The sequence below is a fragment of the Natator depressus genome, chromosome 4 (genome assembly GCF_965152275.1).
Source record: "Natator depressus isolate rNatDep1 chromosome 4, rNatDep2.hap1, whole genome shotgun sequence".
NCBI lineage: Eukaryota > Metazoa > Chordata > Testudines > Cheloniidae > Natator > Natator depressus.
The window spans coordinates 99069986-99082498 of NC_134237.1; the positions used below are offsets into that span (position 1 = coordinate 99069986).

Here is a 12513-nt window from a genome sequence, read left to right on the forward strand (position 1 = left end):
AAGCGCTGCTGTTGCAGCGCTTCAATGTCATTGTCCCTTTTGCCCCCCCTGGGGCCGCCGAAGTCAGGGAGGGGAGGAAAGGGAGCAGCTATCCCAGGGCCACGGTTTAAAAGGGCCTGGGGCTCTGGCTGCTGCTACTACAGCAGTGGCCAGCGCCCCGGGCCCTTTAAATCCCCACCGGAGCCCTAGGTGGCGTCGGCCAGGTGGTGCGGATGGGCTGGCTGGGGGACGCTGACCCGCACCCCTGCCCCTTCCACCTGAGGCCCCGCCCCTTCCAAGGGCTGGAGCTGGCCCCCATACCGGTAAGTGTGGAATTTTACTTTCACCCCTGTCTTCAGCGCATCTGGCACATAAATATCTTGCGATGACAGCTACAACAGTGCTGTGTGAATGCCTGTTCTCACTTTCAGGTGACATTGTAAACAGGACGTGGGCAGCATTATCACCTGTAAATTTTAACCAAACTTGTTTGTCTGAGCAACTGGCTGAAGTAGGACTGAGTTGACTTGTAGCTTCTAAAGTTTTACATTGTTTTGTTTTCTTTTTGTATGCAGTTATTTTCTGTATATAATTCTACACCTGTAAGTTCAACTTTCATTATAAAGAGATTGCACTACAGTACTTGTATTAGGTGAATTGAAATATACTATTTCTTCTGGGTTTTTACAGTGCAAATATTTGTAATAAAAATAAATATAAAGTGAGCACTGTACACTTTGTTTTCTGTGTTGTAATTGAAATCAATATATTTGAAAATGTAGAAAACATCCAAAAATATTTAAATAATTGGTACTCTATTATTGTTAACAGTGCGATTAATTGCGATTAATTTTTTTAATCATGCGATTAATAGCAATTTTTTAAACTGCTTGACAGCCCCAGTTTTATGTTGTTTTTTTTTTTTTTATAAACTATTAGTTTTTAAATAAAGGGAAGTTAGGAAGTTTTTTTTTTCCTTTTTTTTTCTTCCTCCATCCACTTTTACTTGCCTAATCCTTGGATTTCTATGTATTTTATACTAAACACTCAAGTGGATATTTGTGAGAAGAAATTATCTTAGATGAAAAATGTATGCAAAGAGTTCACATCTAACCCAAATAACCTAATACCATTTAATTAGTCATTAAGTTCTATAGGATCGTGAGGAAATAAGAACAGGTTAGCAATGTTGCTCAGTCGCTTATAAACAAGTTAATTTAACTCACTGAAAACAATTTCTGTGCAAGTTCAGACATATTCATTGCAAGCAAACAGATCACACTGAACTGGAACCTAATCATTGTGCTGAAATGTGCCTTTGCCAGAAAATGAGGGAGCAGAAAAAAGGGCTACTGACTGAAAACTAGAGAGTCCAAAGGCAGTTTAACAGATACTTTAAAACTGATATGTCCAAATGTCATTGGTAGTGAGACAGTAGAATAAGTCAGAAGGAGATGGTAAAGACAGAAATAACTTGGAGAAAAAGAATTGAGATGCTGGATTTCAACAAGGGGCAGGAAAAATGTTCTCATTCTTTAGAACAATTAACTGATAGTCTGTAGGATAGAACTTCTAATGAAATGAAGCATCTTCATTCCCTTTTTCTGTAAAGAATAAACTATTACAAATCATGGGTACAACACACAAACTTTTGTATATTTTTGTTTTGTTTTGTTTTTTAAATGTAGCACAAGTAGAAATTAAGTATCCTAAAAACCATTTCAGTTTTAAGATGCTTAAAATCTTTTAACTTTTTTTCCCCAAGAAACTCCCCTATTCAATAGTGGGGCTTGGGTGTGAAGATTAGAAGAGACTGCAGAGCGTAGTGCAAGAAACTGAACATTGCCTTCACCCTAATTTTCAGATAAGTTAGTCCAGAATACTACATAAAGCAGATCAACACACGTACCTGCTCTGAAATAACAAAAGGTGCATTTTAAAATGGACTTAATTGTTTGCTGTGAATGAGTGTATGGAAACTCTCTCTCCCCTATTTCAGAATAAAATGACTAAAGGTGACTGGGCTAAAGTTAGTAACAAACTAATCTTGGCTAAGTTTACTTTAGCCATTTTTATTATGAAGAGGCGTGAGTGTCCACAGACAGACTTGCACTGAAACAACTAAGTCGACTTAAAAAACAAATCAGTGCAAGTTTTCATGTAGGACCAATCCATTCAAATAAAAAACAACATTTACTCTTTCTGCAGTGTAATCAGAAAACGTATTGAAGGTACAGCACTATCCCTTACAGATTTGAAGTACAGTACTATTTTCTTATTGATACAACTTCCTTTTTTTCTTTGAAGAAACCTCCAGTGAGGAAAAGCCATCTGTCATCTCTCCATATGGGGAAACTTTTCTTTTCAACAGCCCTGCAGATGCCAAGGTAAATTGAAAGGTCTCGGTGTAAATACTGTAGTGCAGTATGTTATTTGTTGCCCACCCTCCCTACTGTATGAATGTGCACGCACACACTATTTCATCAATTATTTCTACTACAAATATTTCATGGACTAGTAACTTTGATATAGTGAAGAATGAGATGCACTTTGTCTTTCAGCAGTAGTAGGCCATTGCATGAAGTACATAAGGAAAGTCATACCAGATCAGACTGGTGGTTCGTCTAATCTATTCTCTGTTGCCAATACCAGATGCTTTAGAGGAAGATGCAAGAAATCTGGCAACAGACATTTATAGAATAACCTGCCCCAATAGAAGTTTCTAACTCATCACAACCAGTTGGCGTACACATTCAAGCTTGAAGCTGTCCTAATATCTAATGTAACTATAGGTATTCTCATTATCAAATGTCTAATCCTTCTTTGGATGCTCTTGTCTTCAGCAATATATTGTGGGAATGAGGTCCACTGATCAATTATGTCATATAAAAATATTTCCTTGGATCAGTATTAAAACTTGTTGCTTTTTTGATTTTCACTATCTGTTCTTGTAATATGCAAAAGGATAAATAGTAGCATCTGAATTCCCTTCTCTGAATTAATTTTTCCTTACACTCCTGTCGTCCCCTCTTATTCATCTGTGCTTTTTCATAGGGGAGTCAAATGTTGTTGTCAATGGGGAATCCCCATTGAATGGAGGTATTTCAGGTGGGGTTCTGCACGGTTTAGACTAGGCGCCAATGCTGTTCAACGTTTTCAACAAGGATCTAGAAATATAAAATCACTGCTGATAATCTTTGCCTCACTTGCAAATTTTGGTGGAGTGGTAAATAATGATGACGACATCCTACATCTGTGCTCTTCACTATTTTTGAATTGGGGGCCACTTTGGCAAAAAACCTTCAATGTGAGAGCCACATCAACTACTAAATTAACACATTGCTTACTGCTCCTTAATGATGTAATGTTACAGAGCCAGTCGTGTAACTAAACCAAAAGTCTACTTGTGCAATAAAATGATACTCCTTTTTATAAAATAATAACCAGGAAAATGTGTGGAATTAAAAAGGCAAGTCAACTTTTTAAGAGTAGAATAATGCAAACCTTACTTCAAAAACTGGATGACCGAAAGTGTGCCTGTTCCTCCTTGACTTTGTTCATGCAGTATTTGTAATCGGTCATCACAATCCTAGTAAGGCAGTCCGAATGTTGGTTGGTCAATTTGTTCCTGTTTTCTTTTCAACCCCCTGGCTGTTGGGTGGAGCTGGGGATGAAGGGTTTGGCGTGTGGGAGGTGGCTCGGGGCTGGGGCAGAGTGTTGAGATGTGGGGAATGGGTGAGGGCTCTGGCTGGGGGTGCGGGCTCTGGGTGAGGCTGGGGATGAGGAGTTTGGGGTGCAGGCAGGCTGCCCTGGGGCTGGGGCCAGAGGACTCCCCCCAGCCCTCTCCCTGCTGGCCGCAGCTAGCTCCAGGGGAAGGGGCTCTCTCTCCTGTCTTGCCAGCAGGGAGCTCTGGGGCAGGGGGAGAGTCCCACAGCAGCCCCAGCTTGCTCCCCTCCCCAGTTCTCACCCACCTCTCTCCTCTCGAGGTCCCTGCTGCATGGCCCTTTAGAGCTGCTGCATGGCTATTTATAGCCTGCTGTATGGCCGCTCAGCTTAAAGGGAACTTAACAAGCCGCACTTAGGGTCGATGGGAGCTGCCACTGGCTCACGGGCCTTGCAATGAAGAACACTGTCCTACAAAGGGCAATGTGGATCTCTTGGTAAACTGGGCGAGTTCAAACAAAATCTGCCTTAGTTCAACCAAATGTAAAGTTATATATCTAAGAACAAGGAATGCAGGCCACACCTACAGAATGGGTACTGTGTCCTGGAAAGTAGTGATTCTGAAAATGATTTAGGGCTCATAGTGGACAAGCAAGGGAACATGAGCTTCCAGTGTGGTGCTGTGGCACAAAGGGCTAACGTGACCTCTGGATGTACAGATAAGGAGTAGGAACAAGGTAATTATTTTACCTCAGTGTATGGCACTCGTGAGACTGATACTGGAATTATGTGGACAGTTCTGGTGTTAACATTTTAAAAAGGATGTTGAAAAATTGGACACGATGCAAGAAAAAGTCACGTGATTCAAAGTCTGGAGAAAATGTCTTATGGTTAATAATACCTCTGCAAGTATATAACTATATCTATATTTACATGAACTGAAGATAAGGTCATGTGCTATTTGCCCCAACTGGGAAGGGCAAGAAGTCACACAAATGACTTTTTAAGCTTCTTGCTCTCCCCTTCCACCATGTCTGGGAAAACCATTAAGGAGTTACAGCTGAGAGATGAGTCAACATGAGGGAACTGGGAATTCATGTGGCTATCTGCCCTGAAGATTGACTAGGGATATTAAGAAAACCTGCCTGAGTTAAACCAGGAGGGAAGGCAGCAGATTGGATTGGAGACATCTGAGGAGCTTCCTGAGCAAGAAATGGTTTTATGTATTTATTAAACCAGGGGTTGGCAACCTTTGAGAAGTGGTGTGCCAAGTCTTCATTTATTTACTGTAATTTAAGGTTTCGTGTGCCAGGGACCGGCGGCTGGAACCCTAGACTGGCAGCAGGGGGTGGCAGATGGAACCCCAGACTGGCAGCGGACTGAGCTGCTCAGCTCGCTGCCAGTCTGGGGTTCCGGCCCCTGCCAGCCGGGGTCCTGGCCACCAGCCCCGCTTAGCTCGCTGCCGGCCTGGGGTTCCGTCCATCCAGGCAGGCAGTGGACTGAGTGGGGCCAGTGGCTGGGACCCCGGCTGGCAGCAGAGTGCCACTAAAAATCAGCTCGCATGCTGCAGGTTGCCGACCCCTGGATTAAACTACAGTACAATTCAAACAATCTTGTTTTAGAAGCTAGCTTTTAATTGGCATCGAATCTGAGGAGTCAGTTATATGTATGCTGGTGCACTCTGCACATGCTCAGTTTATGGTTATCCTGTCTCTTTCTGTTGTCGAGATACAGCCTTCAAATCTATGTTTGATGTAAAGCTTCTCCAAAAGCCCCCAACAACAGGAATGCTGGAAACTAAACCCTTCCTTTCCACCGCCATTTAGCTGGATATGAGTGCACTTCAAAGCTTAAATGGGTTCATTTATATGCTTCCATCATAAATCAGGAGCATGTTGTGGGGTTTGTTTTTTTGTGTTCCAAAGGGCGTGGGAAACACAAGAAAACTAAATGTTAAAGTTATCCTAATAAAGTAATGTAATAAAGTTGTCAGATCAACTTTTGGAAATGCAAATGTTCCTAGAGCAATGTTAATGCTCATATGTTGTACATCTTGAATGTTTTGCGGTATACGTTTCACAACAAACAGTAATAAGCTAAACATTTAACAAGAAAAATTTAGAGAGAACACACTAGGTATATGTAGTATAGCTGAGTTCAGTATTACTGCAGGAATCTGAAAATAGCATTGCTTCCCTTTCTTTCTTTAATTGAGCAGCCTCTTCTTGACAGTACACTAATGCAATTTTGCATTTAGAGAACAATTTCTGTCATGAAAGATAGGCCAAAGATATAAAATCATACACACAGTTAAGCAATACATAACAGTTAAACTTGTGACATTAACCATAGAAAATGTTATTGCAGAAAAGATATTGTTGGTTATATTTCAAGATAATCAATTTTTCTGTCAATTTTTTTGGGATTGCATTTTTTCTCTTATGCATGTGGATTAAATGTATTATCTTTGGAGGCTGCCCAATAAATATTTAGCTGAAGTTTGTTTTTTAAATAGGGAAAAGTGAAAATTTGTGAAATACTTGCTTCCAAATAAAGACCAGATTATTTAAAGTATTTGAGATCAGCTGTCCTTATTTCGTATACTAAGAAGTGCTTAAATGTCAGTGGCACCTATACTACTGTGGGGTGTCATGTTCCTGATTTTATAGTTGCAAAAAGGTTGAGGTCATGTAGCAATCCAAACCAAATGCATGTCTCTATAATTAATTTTTTCTTTCCAGGAAATCTGTGGAAATGAATTCTTGGCTTTTGAAGAAAAAATGGAAGATAAAGAAGTGACTGAAGAGCATTGTCTTCATGATAAATCACGGTATTACTTATGAATTAAGGACAAGTTTAAACCTATTCTCGCACCTGTCATCAACTTTTTTATTGAAATACAGTAAAAATGGTTGACTTGCTCCTCTGGGATCACAATCAGAATGGCATAATATATTTATGGAGATCTGACCTCTCCCCAACATCAGTCTGAGGTTGTATTCTGTGACAATCTGGGAACATCTGCCCCCAGGTTCCTGAACTTTTATTCAGACTTGGATTGATGTTATTTCAATCACCTTGTTCTACTGGTGGTCCCTCCCATCAGACCAGGGAAATTGTGAACTTTATCTTAGATATCTTCTAGGGGGCCGTTGCCTGCATGCTACCTTCATCTCCCCTTCTTACCCAGCAACACCAGTACTTACTTTTGGGGTGGGGCTGTGATACTTACCTGGCACTCCAGCCCCAATCTACAACATATGGGAGCTGTCCACTTAGGCAAATTTGCCTATTGAGGATTTTAAAGGGTTGACCTGGTCTCACTTGGAAACAGAGATCAGGCCACAACCCCAAAGACAAGAATGGGTCCAGTATGCTGGGCACAATGAATTCGCTTTGAAGTTCTGCAAAAGTCATAGAATTATAGGAGATTAGAGTTGGAAGAGACCTCAGAAAGTCATTCAGATCTCCTAATGAACCAATAACTGTTGTGTCACTACTAAATATAGGGCATGGTAGGATTCATTCTTGGTCACAATTACAATAAATGTGGTTTGTTTCAGGGTAAGGTCTCTAACCTCATAGCAATTTAGAATGACTGTTCATGATGATTATTATTACTACAGTTTTATTTATGCAGTGTACTTATTTAATAAACCAAGAGTAAAATTCTGTTGTTTTTCTTCTAGTGTATTTAATATCCAGATAGGAAAAGCATCATCTGAGGACCGTGTGAAAAATGAATTGATATCTCAAGAGGATAAATTTATGTTACCAGAACAGCTTGCTAGTGAATCTGAATATACTACTGTGGAAGAATGTTCTCCATATTTAAGAACAAAAAAACATAAAGCCAAAAAGTATTCTTCATTTCCTAGTACGAACCGAAGCAGAAATCTGGAACACTCTGTTAAGCAATCTATTTATTTTCCATCATTCGGTGATAACCAAACTATCACCTCGAATGATTCAATAACACCCTATGCCTGTTTTTATGGATCATCATTAAAGAAGGTTAAAGCAGGGTGGTTGGATAAACTGTCACCTCAAGGGTATGTAGTAATTTCTGTTATTATTTAATACATCTTATGTTTGCATGTTATGAAAATTAGTTATATTAGTCTATAGTCCAAATAGTGGGTAATTATTTTCTTTTGGGAAAAAGTAGGGTTTATTGGGGAACAGAGGGAACAATAGTAATAAATATGGTGTAGGTTTTTTCTTTTGAATTCTTTTCAATTTTCGAAGTAATGTTGCTCGTTCCAGAAATTATTTAATAGGTGCACTTAAGGAAAGATAAGTTTTTAATGAAACAGTTAGCAAACACTTATGAATTACAGGTTGTGAATTCTGCTATAAATTGTTATCGTGTCTTATCCTGAAACTTTTTAGAAAAGTTCTTCTTTGGACCACAATCAGAAATACAATGGACTCTGATGTTGTAAGATTCCATTTACCAGACTTGTTGTAGGTACATATAAAAATCGCTTCCTAGACAGGAGGCATTGCTGAGTTTCTCAGGCTTTTTGGTTCCAGTGCTGCCCTATCTTCTGATCTGATTCATAGACTTTTAAAATTTTTTTTTTTTTTTTTTTTTTTTAAGTTCAGGAGGCACAATTTATTTTCTAGTCTAACCTTCTGCGAAGCAGGCACAGAAGATCATCATCCATCACCTGAAGCCCATAACTTCTTTGAGCTACAGCATGTTTTTTAGAAAGACATCTAGTCTTGATTTAAAGACCATAAAGGTTGGAGAATCCACTATATCCTAGTTAAAGTGTTCCAATAGTTAATTATCCTGTAAAAGTTTGCAGCTTTTTATAATATGAATTTGACTAGGTTTATTTTTTGAATCATTGGATCTTTTTCCTCTTTATGCTATATTAAAGAGCCATCTGCTGTCAGCTAGCTTTTTCCCATGTGTGTACTTGTAGACTCTAATCAGGTCACTTCTTAACCTTCTCTTCAGTAAGCTAAATACATTAAACTTCTTTAGTTATTCACTTTAAGGCAGACCTCTGATCATTCTTGTATCTCTCTTCTGAACTTTCTTCCAATTTGTCCACACATTTTTTGAAGTGTGGACACCAGAATGGGACACAATATTCCAGTAATTCATATATTCCAAGGACAGAAGGGACCATTGAGATCATCTAGTCTCCTGGTTCACAAATTTTAACAACCCATGAACCCCTTTCCCTAAAATGTCAAGTCTCGTGAACCCCCTCCTAAAAATGAACATTTCCAGGGATTTTCTCCTTTACCTGAGTATAAATTAGAAAAGCAGTGATCTTGGAAATATAAAATTGGTTTTTATGACATGCTGATTACACACTGTGTATTATTATTATTTATCATGACAGTATCTTTATTACATTATGAAAACAGCAACACTCTTCCAAGATCTCACTTCTGTCACTTGTATCACTTTGAATAATCCTGTTATACGACAAGGCTCCTATGTTTCATCAAGGAGTATCAGATGTAAACAGGGTAAACAGCATGCAGGGATTTAAAAAGCCGACTCAAATCAAGAATTCCTCCTATACAAGCATTCAGGTCTTGAGCAGTCCAGGCAAACCACACACGTTACAACGAAATTTAAACTTGTTCTTCATCATCATTTTTAAAACAATACTAGCTGCCTGTTTCATTTTAAAAACAGCAAAAAATATCCACCTCCCTTTGCATTTCTTATAAGGGTTCTTGAAGTTTAAATCTCCTCAGTGTGATAGATATGCTGGCTTTGATCTGCTTTGCTCTTGGAAGTCCAGGGGCTCTGGGCTGCTGGCCCGGCGTCCCTAGGGACAGCTCTGTCCGCCATTAGGGAATTTTTTCATGAGAACCCCCTGTAACATTTCGCGAACCCCAGGGGTTCACGAACCCCAGTTTGGGAACCACTGATCTGATCTGATCTCTTATATAGCACAGGCCACAGAACTCCCTCCCTCCCCCAAAAGAAATCCCTACAGCAGAATTTATTTATTTATTTTATTTATTTTAAGGAAAAAACATCCACTTTTGATTTTAAAATTTTCAGCGATGGAGAATCCACCACAACCCATGGTAAATTGTTCCTATGGTTAATTACCCTCACTGTTTTTTAAAAACTCATGCCTTATTTCTAGTGTAAATTTGTCTAACTTCAACGTCCAGTCATTGGATCCTGTTATACCTTTCTCTGCTAGACTAAAGAGCTGACTATCAAATATTTGTTCCCCATGTAGGTACTTATAGCCTGTAATCAAGTTGCCCCTTTACCTTCTCTTTGATAAGCTGAATTGAGATCCTTGAGTCTATCAAGGATCTATCTATAAGACATGCTTTCTAATCCTTTAATCATTCTCATGGCTGTCCTCTGAACTTACTATTTGCAAAAGATATCAAACTGGCCATAACATTAAATAGAGCTGCAGAGAACACTTACGTTATAATTCATGTACCAGTGAACTGAGTCATTTGCCTTATTTAAACTCCCAAGTATGTGTCCCACACTTTAGGAAAAGCTGTGTAACCAGATGCTAAATAGAACTTATACCCTGAGAATTCTATTTTATGTTCATTGCAAATCTGGTACATAAAATTAGAGCACAATTTTGCTCTCTCCAGTTAATTCTGTAAAAAAAATATAAAGCCACTCAGTTTACTTGGTATATAAAACTGAATTTCCTTTTTTCTCTGCACAGCATGTTGAGGTAGTACTTGTAGGATTTATTGACATTTTTAATGGAAGACTGGATTGTACACTGGCCTTTTCAGGTTGAGAACAGTTATGATTGATTGTTGTCATAAAATACAAGTTAGTTAATTAAACCAGAGCTGCTGCTATTTAATTAAAGTTTTGATAAACTCTCACAGTCTACTAATCTTAAAGCAGAGCACTCATTTAGCAGGAAGGGAAATAATGTTGGGAAAAGAGATGTTAGAGAGGGGTCTCATTCTTGCTTAATTAACTGTTTAATAGGTTTTAGAATTGAAACTCATATACAGATAACTAATGGGCCGTCAACATTTTTAATGAACAGAATGGACTATTTCAGGTTCATGTAATTTTTTTTTAAAGTATTCTTTATATAGAGTTTATTATCTCCGTTTGCTCTTAATAATCAAAAATATACATCATGTTAAATCATTCCAGTTAATGATACATACATTTTTTAAAATGTAATTTGTTTCATATATTGTACTTGGTAGTCCATGGCCTTGAGTAGGTGCAAACTCTGGGAATAGGGGTGTGGGTCGTAAATGGCTTGTTGGTCATGTGAACTGTATCATGAAGTGTCCTTTTTGGGGGGATGGCAATAGGGTGACCAGATGTCCTGATTTTATAGGGACAGTCCTGATATTTGGGGCTTTTTCTTATATAGGCGCCTATTACCCCCAACCCCCGTCCTGATATTTCACATTTGCTATTTGGTCACCCTAGATGGTAACGAGCGAGTTGCTACAGGTTCTCAAACTTCTCTCTTGGGGCTCCAAGGCACCTAAAACCTTAACTCTGTCTCCAGGAGGAGCAGCCCATCCTTGATCCCCTGTACATTATGACTTCTGGGAGCATTGAAGATGGGACAGCAGCAAACCAAATTAGGGTTTTCAGGAACATTCTCGCTTTAGCTGAGATATCTAATGATAGAGAACTGAAGGGACAAGGGTGCAAATAATTGGCATGGACCTGAGTACATGTTTGCCTGAAACTAGTCCCTGAACCCATCTGGACTTCAGAACTTTTTCAGGAGTCCTAGTCTAGTATTATTCTAGCTATTTATTCCTATGGTTCGCATCTGAGAGAAGTTTTCTTTCCACTGTCTTTGTTTACTCTGCAATACTTCTCATGGTGAGCTCCCATTTTTCTTTAGATTAAGAATCTGATTTAGTATTCTTTGGGTGATATCAAACATTTTGATGAGAGATTGAATAAAGGAGTACTGAATGTTTTCAGAGACTTCTGTGGCTTTGGCATGTACATACATAACATGTGCATTAATAATTCTATAAAATGTACAATTGATTTGAGTAATAATGACTGAGGAGTTCATCTCGTGGTGGGTGCTGGAGTGGGGCAGGCTTTTAAAGGGATGCTATCAACATAAAAAACACACACCAGTCTGAAATTCTTCTATCTGTTGTTACAAACACCTAAGTTTCTCTAGAACAGTTTTGGGAGAAATGGTTGTTTCTTCAATTTGCTTATTTTTTGCACTTGAACACTATATATTGAATTACATTGTTTGCCCTGTTTAGATGGTCCGTTTCCCCCTGTTTGTGTGTGTCTAAACAGCAACATGGATGACAAAAAGATGTAGGGTGAAATCCTGATTCCATTGAAGTTGGTGGCAAAAATCCCATTTATTTCAGTGGGTCAGGAGTTTCTCATTTTAAAAAGCAGGAAAATGTGGCTGTAAAACTGCAGAGTTTCAGAAGTAGTATGCAACATTGATTTTAACAGTTTTTTTATATTACTGAAGATAGTTTCTCATTAACCCTTGCAGTCTATTATTGTTTATAAACAGCAGAAATTGAATGTACAGACACAGATATTGGTTGTCAGATCCCTTCACTAAAGAATGACTTGCTACCCATTCTCTGAAGTTCACCTGGGGACCAATGACAAAATATTTTAGCTGATCAGAACCATCGTGACTGATCATAAGGAGATAAATAGTGTTAAACATCAATGTTCCAGGCCATTTAAGGCTTTGTAGATGATCAACAACAACGGAATCAGACACTTATCTCAGCCTTTTCCACGTGATTAGTAGGCAACGGCATTTTGCATCAGTCCGAGCTTTTGATGTATCTTAAATGGTAGATTCAGACTGGAAGTTGTTAGGGGGCTTATTCCTTCACCCACTTACTTCCCTGGTCCTTCTC

General features: G+C 38.8%; 1 protein-coding gene across 1 annotated transcript in view; it reads left to right on the forward strand.

Moving 5' to 3' along the window:
• The window catches only part of ARAP2 (ArfGAP with RhoGAP domain, ankyrin repeat and PH domain 2), a 187514-nt gene that overhangs the window by 16726 nt on the left and 158275 nt on the right, over positions 1 to 12513 (forward strand). Inside the window, exons 3-5 of the mRNA XM_074951566.1 lie at positions 2287 to 2366; positions 6384 to 6472; positions 7332 to 7694. Coding sequence (XP_074807667.1) covers positions 2287 to 2366; positions 6384 to 6472; positions 7332 to 7694 — 532 coding nt within the window. The remainder of the gene's footprint in view (positions 1 to 2286; positions 2367 to 6383; positions 6473 to 7331; positions 7695 to 12513) is intronic.